This window comes from Miscanthus floridulus, chromosome 3 (assembly GCF_019320115.1).
Source record: "Miscanthus floridulus cultivar M001 chromosome 3, ASM1932011v1, whole genome shotgun sequence".
Lineage (NCBI taxonomy): Eukaryota > Viridiplantae > Streptophyta > Magnoliopsida > Poales > Poaceae > Miscanthus > Miscanthus floridulus.
In genome coordinates, this window is record NC_089582.1 from 105,681,833 (window position 1) to 105,700,299 (window position 18,467).

Here is an 18,467-nt window from a genome sequence, read left to right on the forward strand (position 1 = left end):
GCACACTAGCTTAGTGAGTAGTGACTTAGCTTGTTGTGTGCCCAGTGATCATAGCAACTAGAATTGTTGGGTAGGTGGCTTGCAACCTGTCGATGAAATATGGTCGGCAGTCTACCTAGGGGTATGCCCAAGGTAGTAGATTATCAGCAGACAGATGCACAAGCTACAAACAAGATGGTGATGCAAGGCAGACACAAGATTTTATCTAGGTTCGGCCGCTATAAAGGCGTAATACCTATGTCCTATGTCTGATTGTATTGCTGTATGTCAATGAGAGATGTTTTTAGAGGGGTCCCCTGCCCGCCTTATATAGTCCAGGGGGTAGGGTTACAGATCTAGAAACTAATCCTAGCCAGCTACAATTGCCATAGGTGGCCGGATAAGGATTCCTATTCTAACCGACCAAGATCTTGCTTGATCTCCAAATCTGTCTTGATTCCTTGCGCGGGATTCCGAACAGGTTGGCCAGGCTGCGCGTCGTCTTCTAGTGGACTGGACCCCTTGATCCAGGCCGGCCCAAGCCTAGCCATAAGGGTATAGGGGTTAATACTCCCACAGCTAGTCCCCAAGCACCATGTATTATGCTGCGACACATCGTTCGATCTCCTTCGACTAATGCGATCCGTCTTCATGTCATCTCCAACTGGTTGAAACATTGACCAATCGAATGTTCCAGCATTCTGGTCAGAACAGAGAGCAGTAGACCACGATTATAGCCGAAGATTCTGGTTGTCCGAAGAATGCATGGTGCTCTTAAAGAAAAAAGAAAAAGATTTCTTTCCTTATCAAGTGTGCCCACTTGTATTTCTGAAAAGAAATGTAAGTGACCCTTGGACAATAGTAATTCTGGCAATCAGTCAAAGCGTAGGGGTCGAAAAACAAACACATTCATCGCAAGGTGAAGTGTGCCCACTTAGTCCCTAAGCCTGGTAGTAGGTGACGTAGGCACGTGGTGCCAGGGTCTAAAAAGAATTCCTAGTTAAGTTGAGAATCCAATCGTCGTACAGGCGATACGAGATGCACCGACAGGTGTATCATACCGATGTAGTCCCCGAGCTTGCTGGAAGGCGAGGTATGAGCCTTGTAGCAAGGTCTAAGTGAGAAAAAAATATCCCAACTGTATGCGAGTCACCAGTCGCATGTAGTCGAGACGCAAAGTCCCCGAGCCGTGGTCGGAGAGTGGTCGAGGCAGTCCCCGAGCACAGGTCGAGGAGCGAGCAACGAAGTCCCCGAGCTGTGGTCGGAGAGTGATCGAGGCAGTCCCCGAGCATAGGTCGAGAAGCGAGCGACGAAGTCCCCGAGCTGTGGTCGGAGAGTGATCGAGGCAGTCCCCGGGCGTAGGTCGAGAAGCGAGCGACGAAGACCCCGAGCATAGCTCAAAATTCCTGTAGTATAAATATGTAGAATGGTAGTATATGATGTACAAAATAATATTTTTAGGAGAAAAATCAACAGTGAAGAAATAGCGTATGACGCTCAGCAATCATTTGCAAATGAGCATGATGTGATAAAGCAGTTGGTGCTTTGTAAACATTAGTGTTAATATGAAGTTTGTGTTTATACTTAATATAAACCACCCGACCAGTTAGTATATAGTTGAGTCTCTAGCCCTAGCTAGCCCGTGAACCATAACACGAGGCGCGGAGCCCGTGCACATGTAGGAAGAACAAAGCGTCGCTAAGGAGCCGCTGCCGACCACCCATAACGCAGAGGGCAGACGCTCGTGCACGTGTAGGGAGGAGCCAGAGACAGGGCCGTCTCTGGAGGCATCGAGCGTCAACATGACTGGTCGAGGATTTGCATTAAGTATAGCTATATGTTATCTTTAAGATGGTATACATGGACAAGCGTTATTTGAAGAATAATCATGACGAGGACGTTGTGGAGGAACGTCGTAATGAAAATTATATTAAATATAAATATTAGAAGTGTACTTACCTTTGGATAGAAATCTGGTCAATGGCGATAAAGTTGTCTGATCCTCGTACTTTTCGGCCTATTGTGACGGTGGTCGCGGTTGTCATAGCGTCGTTCTTCGTGGCGATCATCATTGCGACGTGGTCTAGTGGTTGAGGTGGTCAGAGCTCGGCGGAGTCGCTCGAGATGTGGTCGACGTGGTCTGGTGGTCGACGTGGTCGGAGCTCGGTGGAGCCGCTCGGGACATGGTCGACGTGGTCTGGTGGTCGAGGTGGATGAACGTAGCTCGGACGGACGTGGTCGGAGCAGTCTGAGATCCTCCTTGCACGCTTCAGTTAGCTTGTACAGCATCATACAACTCGACGGCTGGACCCTCCGACGGTGAGTGCGTGCATGTGGTTGATCTTGTATGTGCATGTATGGCAATTGGACACCGAACGCTGGGTTCTTAGCGCCGCCGGGTGCTACCACGAGTACCGAGTGCTGCCACGCGTTGACCACGCAATCAAATCCTATCGGCAATAATCATGATGAAGACAAATACACGTATATGGAGAGATACACAATAAAATTGCTAGATCGAACAAATAACTTGACTTAGCTTTTGACGATATGGAGCCGGATTGGTTGATCTCGCGCTGGAGTAGGGCCACGAGAAAGTAGATGAGCTGATCTTTACGTGCATATGCATGACTCATGCATACATGCAAGATCCGTACTTGCTTGCAAGATGCGCAGATGCGTGCTTCCTCCTCATGTTGTCCAGTGATGACTCCAACGCCAGACCCGTAGGCATCAAGGCTACTCGTCGAAACACCAATCTTGTGGTGGTGTAGGAAAAACGCTGCTGCGGATGAAGTCATCGGTCCTCGAATAGTCGCCAATCGAAGTAGAGCCGCCGATCTCAGCAATTCCGAGAATAAATTAAATCTAGTTGCAAGCAGATTAGATCGAATATTGGAGAGTGAAACGGAAAGAATCTTCCCTGAGTATCGTGTGTCGTAGACAGGCTACTTGTCAAGCCCAAGTCCCACACGGTGCTCGTAGGCTTCCTCTCGGAGAGTTGGAGTTGATCAGAGGTTTAGAGCAGATCGCATCGTGTCGGAGTCGTGCTTGGTCTAGAGTTGTTGACGTCTCGAGCCCGCCCTTTTTTCTTCTCGGTGAAATTCCCAACGACAGCTTTCTCGGTTGGTGCTTGCCGATCGAACTTAGATCTGTTGGGCTGCATCTTTCCATCGTGCATGAATACATGCAAATCTTCATGGCCTTTACAGTTCTGTAGATCGGATCGTAGAGCCGCGGATAGTGTTGGCAAACGGGGCCTGCAGCAAGCTGTCGATGCGCTGACAAGGTGTGGGACCACGATGAGCAATCAACGATGAGGGCCGGCACGAGCATCAATGTCGTCGGAAGCCAGGTCGCCATGGATGATGTTGATGAAGAAAACCGCCATCTGATTCGTTGGAAGATCAGCACACACAACCCCTAAAAGGGGACCCCTACCTGGCGCGCCACTGTCGACGAAATATGGTCGGCAGTGTACCTAGGGGTATGCCCAAGGTAGTAGATTATCGGCAGACAGATGCGCAAGCTACAAACAAGATGGTGATGCAAGGCAGACACAAGATTTTATCCAGGTTCGGCCACCGTAAAGGCGTAATACCTACGTCCTGCGTCTGATTGTATTGTTGTATGTCAATGAGAGATGTTTTTTAGAGGGGTCTCCTGCCCGTCTTATATAGTCTGGGGGCAGGGTTACAGATCTGAAAACTAATCCTAGCCAGTTACAATTGTCATAGGTGGTCGGATAAGGATTCCTATTCTAACCGACCAGGATCTTGCTTGATCTCCAAATCTATCTTAATTCCTTGCGCGGGATTCCGAACAGGTTGGCCGGGCCACGCGTCGTCTTCTAGTGGACCGGACCCCCTGATCCGGGCCGGCCCAAGCCTAGCCGTAAGGGTATAGGGGTTAATACTCCCACACAACCCTTATAGAGTTAGAGCAAAATTGCATTACGCTATTTAGTGTACTAATCGATTGCTCTAGTGAATTTGTAGAGAATTTTTATAGGCTGTTCACCCCCCTCTAGCCATTTAGGACCTTTCAAATAACCATGAGTTGTGTAGCCACCGCAGATTGAGTTTTACCATGAGTTGGGCCTCTCACAATCACCACCAAGAGACCACCAAGCTCCACAACACCACCAAGTCGTCTAGATGATGTCGATCACCAAGAGTAACAAGCACAAACTCTCCCTTGACCTAACTAAGTCTAATGATAAAAGTGGATGCAAAATTGCTACTCCCTTAGCACTAATCGAGTCCTAAGAATTAGCGAATCCAAATCACTCTAATATCCCCGTCCTCTCTTGGACACCCACAAAGTGTATGTGTATCTTTAGAATGCCAAGAGAGAACCCTAGCATGAGATGGAGGTGTATTTATAGCCCCAAGTCCAAGAACTAGCCGTTGTCCCTCCACTCAGAAAAATCGTGTGCACCGGATATGTCCAATGCTGCTATGGTCTTCACACTGGACAACTCTGGTGAAGCTCCAACGAAACATGATGTTGTGAACGTCACATTCAAAACATTGTTTTTTATTTATGGTACAACACACGTGCAAAATACAATTATTATGGTGTTATTTTTTATTCTCATTGCAATGTATGGGTATAATCCTAGTTAATAATCATTCTTTAAGTAGTCAGTGGCATGCTTGTTGGCAGCGAGACATCTGTATTAACTTCAATTCATCAAAGATCTTCCATCCTAATCTCTCGGGAGGTGAGCAACTGTGCCACCTTTTTTAGATAATGGATAGTTTATACCCGGCTTCATCTATCAACTGATAGAATCAGGCCAATTATTACAACGTCTCGTCTAAAGGCACACACACAGACTTCAAAAACAACACCTTTGCCGCCAGCCACACTGGTAACCGAAACAAAATAAAGTTTAGACTAAACATAACCAAGATGTCTTGTAGATAACCATCCATTTGAACTAAAAAACTGCGGAGCTGACGATTCTAGGTGCTGTCCAACTAGGATCAGCTGATCCCGCTGATCATCATGCCGCTGCAATCTTGCCCACTGTCGAAGCCAGTGCGTTCCCCTGAAGAGTACCTGCAAGAAAGATTTTGGTTTGCATTTGTCAAAAACCACCTCGTTCCTTGTTAACCAAATGGCCCAGCAAAGTGCGGAAGCTGCTGTTAATAACAATGAATTATACTTTTGGTTCGCTATCTTTGACCATCTAATAAAAAGGTCATTTATATTTGGGGGGGGCGCAATACAAAAAAGTATATGTATAGCACGCCATAAGTATTTGGCATAAGCACAGTCTAAAAAGAGATGTTGTATGGTCTCCGGATAGTCAGCCTGTTCGCTTGTTGGTTTCAGCCAGCCCAAACCAGTCAGCCAACAGTGTTTTTCTCTCACAACAAACCAGCACCAGCCAGTCCAAACCAGCCCAGAAACCAACCAGCGAACATGGTGAGTGACAGAAGCAGCACTGCCTGTCCCCATTCCAGTTATGCCTAATTAAGTTGTCCTTAGTTAAAATTACACCTTTTTTAGGTACCACAAAAATATTTTTATTTTTGTAGGTACTTTAATTTGCCATAAATCTTGTGACACTCTAACCCCATTATTAATTAACGCAACATACATGGACTTGACTGTAAAGTTCCCAGATGCATTTAGACTCCAAACAAAGACATCCCTTTGCTCAAGTAGGTTAATATCCTGTAAAGAAGCAACAATTCTATGCCAAGCCATTAAGTTCACCCCCACTAAATTTCGTTGAAAGGAAATATTTAGTGGGATTGTACTAAGAACCTGTGCTACAGAGTCTTGTTTTCTTCTTACTATATTAAACAACGAGGGGAATTTGTCTTTGAGAGGTTTATTTCCCAACCAAATATCTATCCAGAACCTAGTTTGAGACCCATCTAACACTTTGAACTAGCCAAAGTCCATAAAGACATCCTTGACATTCATTAAACTTTTTCAAAAATGAGAATCTGTTGGTTTCTTAACACAACTCCCTATAGTCTTATCTTTTATGTATTTGTTCCTTAATAGTTCCTGCCACATACCATCTTCATTTAAAAGTTTGAAGAGCCATTTACTTAATAAACATTTGTTTTGTATATCCAAGTTTTGTATGCCTATACCACCCTGGTCTTTGGGTTGACATAATATCTCCCATTTGGCCAATCTATATTTCCTTTTGTGCTGGTCATTTTGCCAGTAAAAACGTGATCTAAAGCAGTCTATTTTTTCTAACACGCCTTTCGGCAGTTCGAAAAAAGACATCATGAACATCGGTAAGCTAGACAGTACCGAGTTTATCAAAACCATTCGGCCCCTCACCGAAAGCATTTTTCCTTTCCATCCACTAAGTCTCTTTTCAATTCTCTCCTCAATTACCTTCCAATCTTTGTTGTTTAGCTTACTTGTATTCATGGGAAGACCAAGGTAGCGAAAGGGGTATTTTCCAATAACACATCCAAACAGCTGCGAATAAAACTCTTCATGATCTTTTGCTTTGCCAAAACAAAAGATTTCACTTTTGTGGAAGTTAATCTTAAGCCCCGATAGTTGTTCAAAGGTGGTAAGCAAAAGCTTCATATTTACCGCCTTTTCGACATCGTGGCTCATAAAAATTACTGTGTCATCCGCGTATTGGAGGATAGACAATCCATCCTGGATTAGATTAGGAATAACCCCTTCGACCTGCGCTGCTTCCTTTGCTCTGGCAATCATTATGGCGAGCATATCGACCACTATATTAAATAGTATGGGCGATATGGGGTCACCTTGCCTTAAGTCTTTTTTAGTTTGGAAGTAAGACCCTAACTGATCATTCACCTTAATATTAACATTACCCCCTTGTGTGAATTTTTGCACCCATTCACACCATTGGTGTGAGAACCCTTTCATTCTCAATGTTTGTTGTAAGAAACTCCAATTTACCTTATCATATGCTTTTTTCAAAATCAATTTTAAAACCAAAGAAATTGTCAATACTCAACACACAAACTTTTGAGTAGAAAGACGAATTTTAAAAGCATCGTGTTACGCCTCCAAGGCTCACGGTCTTCTTAGGTTGGTCCTGGTGCTGGCGCTGGCGCTGACGCTTCTGTGGCTCCTGCTTTGTAATAGCGAACAACGCGGCTGTTGATTTTCTGAGCCGGCCGTGCATTTGGCTCCATCGATGACTAAATGAGAAATAAACAAGGAGAAATGACAAGGGTTTAGGATCACTCTGGTGCGGTGTGAAGATAAAATTCACAATTTAGAGGAATGTGGTTTTGTTCAGTGTTCTCTTAACCTAGGTACCTTCTTCACTCGATCTATCGAGGTGATCTCCTCCTTTGATGCATCTGCTACCTGGTACACATTTAGGCACAAGAATATTAAATTGAATCATTCTCTTATTCAATAAGTTCATCTTATATTTAACAAGTGACATATTTAGCCAACAAAAAAGGCTCCTTACTAGTTTTTAGTAAAAAAGGGAAAGAAAAAAATTCAACCACCACCACTAAAAAGTCCGAAATACCCCACACCTAATTTTAAATTATCCACCACTGCTATCATAATTACCCCAGAATACGCTTTGTACCTATTTATAAATTATCTACTACCCTTTTCATATATCCTTATACATGCCTCTCTATTATTAAAAAAACCCAAAAATGGGGAAAAGATTACATAATTTAGTTGAACATAGGTTTGTTAATGTATGTGAAAAGATTATAGCTATAATTGGCATGATCATTCCATGTAAACTATATTAGGAAAATATAAACATATATAACTAGGTGCAATACACACACAGAGAGGCAAAGTTTCGCACATAGCTTGATGCATATGTAGCTCAGGATAGGTGAAAGTGGAAGGCACAATCATTCAGCTGTGGAACGTGGCATCCCAATCTAAACAAAAATTATTTTATTGAAATAGCAAAAAGAACAAAAAAGTACATGTATAGGTACATAATAAAAAGAACAAGTTGACGATGGTAAGCTCAAACAAATGAAAACATAAATATTCATAGTAGGCCTCCATTATTTAAATTATGAGAAGAACATTGTCGTGTGGAGTCTTCAGAAAAATGGATTGTTTTCAGTTAAGTCTATGTTTAGACATCTGGTCAGCAACGATATTAAGATCAATGTTTGCCAACAGCCGTTTAGTACATTTAAAAAGCGTTCAAACGGTAAGCAAAGGCCAGATCCTAAACGATGAACTAAACGATTGTATTGTTTAAAATTGTTTAAACTTTTTAAAACCTGAATAGTCTATATAAACTCCACTTACAAAATGATTAAATGAGATAAACGACCATTTAATTAACCACTTTGTCAATGCGAGGATTACAACTACCACATTGTCACCTAGATAATTAACATTGTACGTATATGAAGTGGAGATGGCTCTAGTTTCCTTCCAAAAAAATATCTGATAAAATATTTATCTTTTACATGCATAAATATGTATACTTTCTCCCATATTTGACTTTTACATACATAAGTATGTATATTTTAGTGTTATTGTATAAAATCGTCTAGGCCATTTAACCTTGTTTAAACACCGTCTAAACTCTAAACGGCATAAACACTGAACAAAGGATGACCACCTATTTATTGTTCAGCATTTAGGATAACACTGATTTAGATTACACAAGATATTTGGCATTTGAAGCTATCATTAAAAATTAGAACCCTTTATGGTATTTAAAAAAGAGTGTAATCCTAACTAAAGATAATTTAGCTAGGAGGAATTAGAATTGTTGTAAGATTGTTGTTTCTACAGTAGAACTAAAACTATCCAACACTTTTTCTTTGGCCTTCATTATATCAAGTTTTTAGGGTATGGCGTATATTTAGTGCTTGAGTTCCCACCAACACTTAATAAACATTTTGTTTAGTAGTTGATCAGTGACGGGTCGCAAACTCAATTTTTCATGCCACAACCTTTTTCATGCAAACCATTCAATTTGTTGCGGGTACTACACACTAGCTCCAATTGTGGTTCCAGTTGCAACACACACGGACGGCAACAAAATATAGTTGATCAAAGTGTGTCGGTTGCTACAATCAAGAGCCATGATTTTTTTTCTTTCCGTCATATGGATGGCTCCTTATGAGTAGAGGAAACTTTTACATGTGTCTATAATAATTGCGGATAAATGCATTTCTATAAAAAGGTCTGAAACCGGAGCTTACTTCCATTATCTAATAATATAGTTCTTCCTCCGTCCCAAATTACAAGTTCGTTCCAACTTTCTTGGAGAGTTAAAGCATCTTAAATTTGAGAAAAATTATAGAGAATTATAAAGATATACGACGTCAAATATGTATACCATGAAAATATAATTAATAAAAAACCTAATGATACTTATTTATTATCATAAATGTTATTATTTTACTCCCTCTGTCCATAAATGACAGGCGTATTTGACCATAGGAAGAGTCATACAAAATAGATTTTGACCCGCAATTTCTCTTATAGTATGCAGTCAATTGCTAAAGAATCAGTGTCATGCATCTTAGAGCCACTTTGAACACAAATCTATCGATGTAAGTTTTATGTTCTAAATTTGCATATTATTTGACTAATTGTTGGTCAAACTTTGTAAAATTTGACTTTCCTCTAATCCAATATGCCTGTCATTTCTAGACGGATGGGTATTATATAAATTTGGTCAAACTTAAGCCGTGTGATTCTACAAGAAAAGTTAAAATAACTTATAATTTGGGACAGATGTGGTAGCATTTGGATTCTTGATACTAGCGGGCTACCATGCTAATTCATTTTACATTTAGCAAGAGAGAACACATCGTAAGCTTGTGTGCATACCTTGCTCATGATACTCCAAAGCACTCCTTCGGTGCAAGGTGGCGTAGTAAACGAGCCCTCGTATCTGTAGTAGCCAGAGGCGTTGTCTATCCATGCTGTCGGATCAACAGTGCCCTTCACTTCCTCTGTGGCATTTTGTTTACCAGCGAGCCTCTCGAAGTACGGCTTAAGCTGTGTATTAGTAGCAGCGAAATCGTCGTATGTTATGTTCGCTTGGCTGATAAGCCATGGCTGAAACTACTGTTGGTTGATTTATTGTGAGAGAAAAATACTGTTCGTTGATTGAAAAAGTACAGCTTATAAGCTAAACGAGCGGGGCGATAAGCTAGGGCCTAATTTTCTTTTTGCCCTCACTTTCTTTGCATGATGATGATTTGGTAAATACATATGGAGATAGTATATCATATGAGGCACGTACTACGTACATCGCCGAGCAGCTTGCTGGGCTTGCCTGCTTTGGTGCTGAACAGCACCGCGACGACGGCTTTCGACTTGGTGGAGTCCTCGTGCACCATGTGCATCTCTGCGTCAAAGCTTCGCCCAACCGGCCGGCCCCATCATTCCAACACGCAGCAACAGCACACAGGTAAGAAGACTGAATGCGTGTTACTACTCTGTATATGAAGACTGAATGTGACCTTGCTTTTGGATGCTCACCGGGTGCCGTTGACAGTGTGCTCAGAGGGAGCATGCCAGTGCACCTGCAGGAGCGTGTACTTCTTCCCTTCGATTGTCAGGTCGCCGTTCCCTCCTGTCCAGTTGAGCTAGACCAAGCAAGAATTGGACAAATTTACACAACAAGCAGGATTAAACATTCACGCGTTATTTTATTGATGATAATAAAAAGACGGGGTGGGCTTTATCTGACCGACCATGAAATCGTGGCCTCGGTTCTGCACGACGGCGGCGCCAGCCTTGTAGTTCTGCTCCAGTGGGCCTAAATCCTTGGAGACCTCCACCTTTGCGACGTCGATCGGAGACTGCTTGGTGCCACTGTCACAAATAGCCCAGTCCTTCTGCAATGTGGCCCATTTTTCAGGCCCGGTCGGGTCACCTTCCTTGTAGCTGAAGGTTGAATGAGGCGTGCCTGCACAACCAAAACACATCGAGAGCATCTTACTCAGCTACTAGTAATGGAGATAAAACGGGAGAGAGAGAGAGATTGATTTGTGGATAATTTAATGGAGATATTTTTGGTACAAAAGTAATTTCGAAAGTAGCTAGGTTTCCCATGCGAAATCCTCGAAGAACTTTAAGAAGTTATGGGACTTACTGCCCACTGCCGATGCGTATCGCGCGCAGAACGCAAAGATCACAAGAACGATGGCCAACGCGACGTTGTTCCTTCGCCGCGGCATCGCTGCTGCTGCTGCCGATTGTAGCGTGTGGCGTCGTGGACACAAATAGCGGGCATCGGTGCAAAGCCATAGGCTGTGCAAAGCAATTACGGGAGGGCCGCCTTCAAAATAGGAGAGGGATGATGGCCTTGGCCTCACATCGCCGATGGAGTATTTTGGGCTACCATACTATCTTCGTTACTGTGCCATGACACGTGAACGAACGAATTCCAAGAGAGTTTGGGCCTTTTATTTTTCATGCAAAGAGAATCCTTGGGTTAGCTGACAACAAACACAGCTTTACGTGACGGAAGGAACGAACTCCGTTCGTTATGTGAACGAGAGGCGACGGCTCGCCCGAATCCAGAGATCCAGACGCGCAGCTTCGAAGTAGTCAGACACAGTCAAGCACGGCGGCTTTGTGATTAGCGAGATTCTAGAGCGTTTATTCCGTGTCAATCAGAGAGAGGAAGATCTAGAAAGAATCTATACAAATTGAACATGTAATTAAGTACGCGCACCCCATCTGGCAGCGGAGCAGTGAGTCCGTGACCCAGTTCCTGCCTTCCAGGAAAGAGCCGATGCCGCACCAACTCCACAGACCACACGCATCGTTCACCGCCCGTTCGCCGGCCGCCTTCCAAGCCGTCGTGCGGGTCAAACCCCAAGGCGCCCGTCACGCCCCCGCGCGAGCGCGCTAGACTGCTCGTATAAAACGACACACACCCGCGTGCAGGCGGCAGCCGCTCCAACTCCAACAGACCGGGGAAGTCGCACAGTGAGAATAGCCCAGGCCCCCGGTGAACACGCCTGGCCTGCCTTGGTGTGTCCGCGAGTACGTACGTGCCGCCCGGGACGATGGCGCCGCGACAGCCGCTGCTCCCCAGCTTCCTCTACGCGGCGTCGCCCGGCGCGAGCGGCGGCAGGGAGGCGCCACCGGTGGTGGCGGCGGCGCCGAGCGAGCCGTTCGGCAAGATCGAGATGTTCTCGCCCGCCTACTACGCGGCGGGGGCCATCGGCGGGGCCGCGGCCTGCGGGTTCACGCACGCCGCCGTGACGCCGCTCGACGTCATCAAGTGCAACATCCAGGTGCGTAACTGCGTGCGCTTGCATTCAGTTCACGGGAAACTTTCGCTTTCTTTGACCGTCCGGCTACTGCCAAATTCCGTGCCGGGGTTCGCCGCCACGAATTTTATGCTTGCTCCACTTTTGGTTGCGCCGAAAATTGTGTTTCGAAGACCACGAAGACGTCTAAAATTGTGTTTCCGTTTGATCAAGTCACCGTGAGACTTGTCGTTGGGCCCCGACGTCATCAATGATGCGAAACTGCGAACACGCAGATGCTAGTTGAAACTAGGCAGATAAGCTTCTAGGCCAGCTGCACTAGGCACATGGTTCGAACATGACCAATATGCAGGCATACAGCGGTCTAATTTTGGTTCCCTCGACTGGGATCAATCATCAGTGTTCTAACGAGAATGTTACTCTGATTTCTGACGTGGCCTAATGCAACATGGCATCGCTCGCAGATCAACCCTGCCAAGTACAAGAGCACCTCGTCGGCGTTCGGCGTGGTGATGAGGGAGCAGGGCCTCCGGGGCTTCTTCAGGGGCTGGGCGCCGACGTTCGTGGGCTACAGCGCGCAGGGCGCGTTCAAGTACGGCCTCTACGAGGTCTTCAAGAAGAAGTACGCCGACATGGCCGGCCCCGAGTACGCCGCCAAGTACAAGACCCTCATCTACCTGGCGGGCTCCGCCACCGCCGAGGTCTTCGCCGACGTCGCGCTCTGCCCCATGGAGGCCGTCAAGGTCAGGGTGCAGACGCAGCCCGGGTTCGCCAGGGGGCTCAGCGATGGCTTCCCCAAGATCGTCAGGGCCGAGGGCTACGCAGGGTACGTACTACGTAGGGGGATCAGCTCAACTATCTGTTTTATGCATTTTGAAAAGAAAAAACTGGAGTCCTAAGCTGAACGATGATGTTTCTGATCTGCAGGCTATTCAGAGGACTGGTTCCTCTTTGGGGGCGACAGATTCCTTGTAAGCATGCCTTTCTTCTCCTTTTTCTTCAGATACCATTCACACTGTATTTTGCACATGACTACATGAGCTTTCCAAGCTGAACTTCCCCGACCTCTGTGCTGTGCAGACACCATGATGAAGTTCGCGACATACGAGAACATCGTGGAGATGACCTACAAGCACCTCATCCCCACTCCAAAGGATCAGTGTAGCAAACCTCTCCAGCTCGGAGTAAGCTTCGGGAGCGGCTACGTCGCCGGAATCTTCTGCGCTGCCGTTTCGCACCCTGCAGACAACTTGGTTTCGTTCCTCAACAACTCCAAGGGAGCCACCGTCGGAGATGTAAGTCCACATTGCACTTTGCAGAACACAGATGAACTGCTCTTTTGCCTATATGCAATCAGTAGTCATTGTACGTTTTTTATTTATTTATGCATCAGGCTGTCAAGAACCTTGGCCTGTTGGGCCTCTTCACCCGTGGCCTTCCTCTTCGCATTCTGATGGTCGGTACCCTGACTGGCGCTCAGTGGGTGATCTATGATTCCTTCAAAGTTATGATTGGACTGTAAGTATATATGTGATCCTGTGTGTGACCGTGATTATAGACTAATCTGTCTTTTTAAGACGGCTAAAACAACTGGTAATTTTTGCAGGCCAACGACTGGTGGAGCGCCTGCTCCTACTGTCCCAATCGAAGGACTGGGAGAGCTAAAAGCCTCTGCCTGAAGTTCTAAAGTTTGACAGAGGATATACTTCTTCCGACCATAGCGTATATTGGTGAATGGTGACTGTAACAGGGACCTCACCCCCACCCCCAACACAAAAGGATTGTTTCAAGCTGGTGATTTTTTTTAATATAAAATAAGTTATTACTGTATGTTATGAGTACAGAATACGACAGGCAGAAGACTAGAAGTTATTACTAGACATAAAGTTGGATGCAATTTATTTGGGTTCGTACTGAATTGGCTCTCCTACGGTCATTTGATGGCACTAAATTGTGTGCTCTAATGTAAATGTATTCATATTGCATACACACCATGTATTCAATGGTTTGTCTCTGTGGAATGATCTGCTGATTAAACAAACTAAGTAACAAACCAAACAGACATGCATGCCAGCAGCTAATTATAGTTAGTTCCATTCACATTTAGTTTGATCAAGTTGTGTAGTAGACCCAAGATACTTTATGATATTTAAATTAATTGTAATGTGAATCAAGTAATCTTAGTTCAAAATCCATGCCCACTTCCTCAAAGCGAACACTTCTTGGTGCACAGGATGCCTTCTCTTGGTGTTCATCAGGCTGCTCTTCTATGGATTCAGAATTTCAGATGACAAATGTTTGTTCCTTTGTTCAGTTTTGATCACTCAAGGTCAACATGTGATTACAAACTTACCAAAAAAAAACATGTGATTACAAAGGCCTCCCATTTCAAATATATCGCGTTTGGGACAAGCTTGGTAGTTGATGCCTTCCGTGAAGGTTTGAAGCACTCCTCCTAGAAATGCAAGGTCAGTGTGTAAGTGTAATGCAGGAAATCTAAGCTAATTATTTGACGGAATTGTTGCTTGCTTTATTTATCTTTTATGCTTCTGTGTAATTCAGGAGCAACAGAGTTACTGAGCACAACAGCGGGTGCCAAAGAATATTACACTAACGATTTCCAATAGGCACTTTGAATATACTCCAGATCAAGATAAGCTTCCTCATAACATGTTTCTGGTACAATAAGGATCTATCTGCAGAAGAACAACTAACTTGAGAATAACCTTCAGCCATGTGCTAGACAAAAAAGTGACTACTAGTCTACTACACTCAAACAGTAAGGACCCAGAATAGCTCCAAACCAGTTCCTCATAGATGACCAAATCCTGAACTTGGACTATGAGCAGTTAAAGACCAGTAGTTCTGTTACAGAAACCAAAAGGAGTCTGTAGCATGGACAGTTCCCAATGAGCATGAGTAGAAATCCTACCATCTGCCTGAATAATATTGAGAATATTAAAACACTTTAAGATGTTATAGCTGAGCTATGGGGCACACTGCCACTATGTGTAGTGGCATAAGCATCTGCAAGCCCAGTAACAGAGTCGTTGTGAGGGTCGACAAACTTCAATCTGAAAGTTTCCTCTCCAGTTTTAGCCAATGTGTAAAAGCTCACATTTCTGTTGAGCAATCCCTTTGCCAGCAGGGCCTTCATGACACAATGTCGGGGCACTAGTCGCTTCTCTAGGCTGTATGTGAAGAGGACAGGCCTTTGCAAAATGTAATGTGGATCCAGTCCAACCTCGTTGATGAAGAATTGGATCTTGCGGAGAAGACTTTCGTCAGATATTGCTATAATGATTGGCTTCTTGGACACAGCAGTGGCAACTTCACTCTTGGAGCAGCCAAGAGTACTCTCCAAGAAGTCAAGTCTGGCAGCACAGTTCTCTTTGGTTGTACAGGCTACAGTAGCCAACGCTTCTTTGAACATTCCCGAGCTGCGGGGCACCCCAAGCTCTTCCGCGCGCAGCACGAGCTCTTTCACACGCTCCGGGTTGAACGTAAGCAGCCAGGTGACCCTCGAACACAGCTGGGCAATATCTCGAACACTTAGGCCACACTGGAGAAGCAGGGCGATGTTCGGCTTGATCACCCTATCAACGTTCATGGCAAGAAGTGATTGGGTCTTCTTGATGACCACTAGGAACTGATCGAACGAGCCGTACAAGGAGACGAAGAACTGGATCTTGGGCGCGACGTCGCCGCAGTTGCGGAGCTCCCAGGAGCCGATTACGAGGAAGCGGGCGATTTGGGGAACGGACAGGCCGACGCGGTCGCGGAGGGCGAGGATGCGCGGCTCGAGTTTGTCCACCCGGGACCGGAGGAGCAGCGGGTCGGCGGCGACGACGTCGGCGATGTCGGCGCGGGAGAGGCCGATGTTGGAGAGCAGGGCGAGGACAGCGTCGGGGTCAAAGCCGGGGTGGAGGCGGGTGGAGGAGAGATCGTTGAACGCCCTCTCGGACAACTTGGATGCCTCGGCGAGCGCCTTTTTGGATGCGCTCCTGGCCTGGGCTGGGGTGAGGCCGCAGGAGGCCACGAGGTAGGCCTCGAGGGAGAAAGGGGCGAGGGAGGTGGAGAGGAGGAGGCGGCAGTTGCCATGGTGGATAAGGGAGGGGAGCTGGGTGGCGGCGCGGACGAGAGAGGGGAGGCGACGGATCATGGCGGTGGCGGGCGGAGGGTCGCCGGCGGTCCTCGTCGGTTCGAACCACGAGCGGTCTTCTGTGCGATAAAATTCATCATTGGGCTGTTACAGAAGATGAAGCAGATGTACCAGGCCCAACGGGCGGTACGGGCACGGCCCATGATCCAAACACAGCACGGGGTCCTATTAAGCATGATCCAAACATGACATGGCGTGCTTTTAGACCATTATTATTACCAGAAACATATGCTCCGTTTGGTTTGCTGAAACTTGACTGAAACTAAGTGAAAAATAATATTCTGGTTGAATTATTGTGAGAGAAAAATACTGTTCCGGTTAAAAAAACAAGCTGGTTTCTGGGTAAGCCGAACGGCGGCAAAGTTAGAGGGGCCCGAGCTCATGAATGATGAATCCTTTAGGGCCTCTTTAGAATGTAGGATTGCTCAAAAAAAGAACACATGAAAAATGCCAGAATCAAATACTCTAACATCTTAAATCCTATGGATTGAAGAAAAAAAGTTTTTAGACGAAAGCACATTGATTCCATCAGCATGAAGTCCATATATGTGTTGTCGATCAATTCCTTGGCTCAAAGATGTTGTATATCTCTCCTATTCTATGGTTTTCTTACTCGTACCTCATGGCTGAGCAATTTCTATTGATGCCAAATCAAGTGAGCCTTCCATTTGATTTCATTGAGCTCCACTCTTCAATAAAACCACTATCCAAGTCTGTCATAAATTGTTTAGTTCCTTGGTACTCTTCTAAATATCAAAAGATATATATGTATTAGAAAAGTTAAAGCCTCCAATATAGATAGAATTGGTATGGAAAAGAATAGTAGTGTAGAATTCAATCAACGTTACAATTGGATTTTGCCACGGTAATAGAAAACAAGGAAGGCACAGGGAACATCTATGGGAGGGATTACGCGCATGCAAAAGATATGCAAACGGGACACCAATGTTATATATCATTGAAAAATCATGGAAGCACTTTGAACCCCCTTCCTCGTACGTGTTCCTGTCCAAAAATGTTTTGCATCACATTGATGTCGCCAAGGGTAAACAACCTAATAGAACATGATTATTACAACGGTAGCAACTCAAATCTAACATCTTTCATGCCAGTGACCTAGGGAGGAACATGTTACGATAGCCATATTATGACTAAATAAATCACAAAAAGCATATCGGGTTTGATTTCTTACATACAATTGGTCTATTGATTCCCCGGTTCGCATGCGTGAGAAGCTCATGAATAGTGTAATAACACACATCGTTTGGTTTTCTTCTTTGCAAGGAATTACAGAAACAAGTGTGGTCACATCATGGTTCACAATAGTACATTAGAGCGGCATGGGTAGAAGTCTAAGATCAACATATCACCTGTGGTTGTTCCATAGTTTCATTGAAAAGGCTTGATGTGCCAATAGATGCTAGCATGATGACAGGACTGGCTAGTGGCTCTAGCAGATATGAGGAACAATTTGATGAACTCGGTTATTTTTAAGGGCAAAAAAGGCAAATATAAATCTATGATAGAGTATACAAGATGATCCAAAATTTACATTTAGAAGAGTTCCAATGAACTGAAAATTTATAAAACACTTGGATGGTGGTTTTATTGAGGAATAAAGCTCACCAAAAGAAAATAGAGAGCTACTTTGATATGATATCAATAGAAATTACATAGTCACGCGGAATAGGAGCAAAAAGAGAAGAGAGAGGCACAATAGCTTTAACCAAGGAATTGATTTTGTGCTGATGATGGATGGACTGGGCCGAGTAGAGAATCATCATATAATCAAACAAAGAAACAAATTGTTTGGTTTCAATTTAGAAAATCCAAACAATATATTAAAACAAAAGAAAAAACTAGCTACCCACATCATCGACGCGTTCCAATTGGTAGTTATGTATCACTACATCGACCAACCTTCTTTGTCCTGCCAAACAAGAGTATACTAACCAAATGCATCATATGCAGGCCATACAAATACAATAATCAGAAATCGGCACGGCTAGCCACCAAGAGCATACCTAATCTTAGATTAAACCCACTGCAAGTAGTATATTGTTGTTTACGACCATCCTCTATGATGTTGTACCTGTCGATTATCATGCTCT

At 44.7% G+C, this 18,467-nt stretch overlaps 2 protein-coding genes and 1 pseudogene across 8 annotated transcripts; 1 reads left to right on the top strand and 2 right to left on the bottom strand.

Annotated features, from left to right (window-relative positions):
- Window positions 1–4,713: 4,713 nt before the first annotated feature.
- Window positions 4,714–11,202, bottom strand: LOC136542009 (alpha carbonic anhydrase 7-like). Of its 7 annotated transcripts, none has more exons than XM_066534235.1 (8): window positions 11,066–11,202; window positions 10,665–10,879; window positions 10,450–10,556; window positions 10,218–10,326; window positions 9,793–9,963; window positions 7,259–7,317; window positions 6,968–7,145; window positions 4,714–5,046 (listed from the first exon to the last, which is right to left on the bottom strand). In XM_066534235.1, the coding sequence occupies exons 1-7, from the start codon at window positions 11,148–11,150 to the stop codon at window positions 6,989–6,991; spliced, it is 903 nt and encodes a 300-aa protein (XP_066390332.1). In that variant the 5' UTR covers window positions 11,151–11,202; the 3' UTR covers window positions 4,714–5,046; window positions 6,968–6,988. The 7 variants fall into 7 exon arrangements, 6 of the variants coding, with proteins under 6 accessions (XP_066390332.1, XP_066390331.1, XP_066390334.1 ...); XM_066534234.1 differs by having other exon boundaries at window positions 5,011–5,046; window positions 6,960–7,145; XR_010780548.1 differs by having other exon boundaries at window positions 5,016–5,046; window positions 6,960–7,145; window positions 7,267–7,317.
- A 585-nt stretch (window positions 11,203–11,787) lies between these two features.
- On the top strand, window positions 11,788–14,197 carry LOC136542008 (mitochondrial phosphate carrier protein 3, mitochondrial-like). The gene is made up of 6 exons (XM_066534232.1): window positions 11,788–12,218; window positions 12,659–13,020; window positions 13,122–13,165; window positions 13,275–13,489; window positions 13,588–13,712; window positions 13,801–14,197. The coding sequence occupies exons 1-6, from the start codon at window positions 11,988–11,990 to the stop codon at window positions 13,871–13,873; spliced, it is 1,050 nt and encodes a 349-aa protein (XP_066390329.1). The 5' UTR covers window positions 11,788–11,987; the 3' UTR covers window positions 13,874–14,197.
- Window positions 14,198–14,323: 126 nt separating this feature from the next.
- LOC136542007 (transcription termination factor MTEF1, chloroplastic-like) lies at window positions 14,324–16,436 on the bottom strand (annotated as a pseudogene).
- Between the last annotated feature and the right edge of the window lie 2,031 nt (window positions 16,437–18,467).

Excerpts from the sequence above, each read along its gene's own strand:
- LOC136542008 (XM_066534232.1), top strand. The coding sequence starts at position 11,988 with ATGGCGCCGCGACAGCCGCTGCTCCCCAGCTTCCTCTACGCGGCGTCG. Across the intron at positions 13,021-13,121 it reads AGGGCCGAGGGCTACGCAGG|GCTATTCAGAGGACTGGTTC; the intron begins GTACGTACTACG and ends TCTGATCTGCAG. Across the intron at positions 13,490-13,587 it reads AGGGAGCCACCGTCGGAGAT|GCTGTCAAGAACCTTGGCCT; the intron begins GTAAGTCCACAT and ends TTTATGCATCAG.
- LOC136542009 (XM_066534235.1), bottom strand. The coding sequence starts at position 11,150 with ATGCCGCGGCGAAGGAACAACGTCGCGTTGGCCATCGTTCTTGTGATC. Across the intron at positions 10,880-11,065 it reads ATACGCATCGGCAGTGGGCA|GCACGCCTCATTCAACCTTC; the intron begins GTAAGTCCCATA and ends TTGGTTGTGCAG. Across the intron at positions 10,327-10,449 it reads CACACTGTCAACGGCACCCG|CTTTGACGCAGAGATGCACA; the intron begins GTGAGCATCCAA and ends GGTTGGGCGAAG.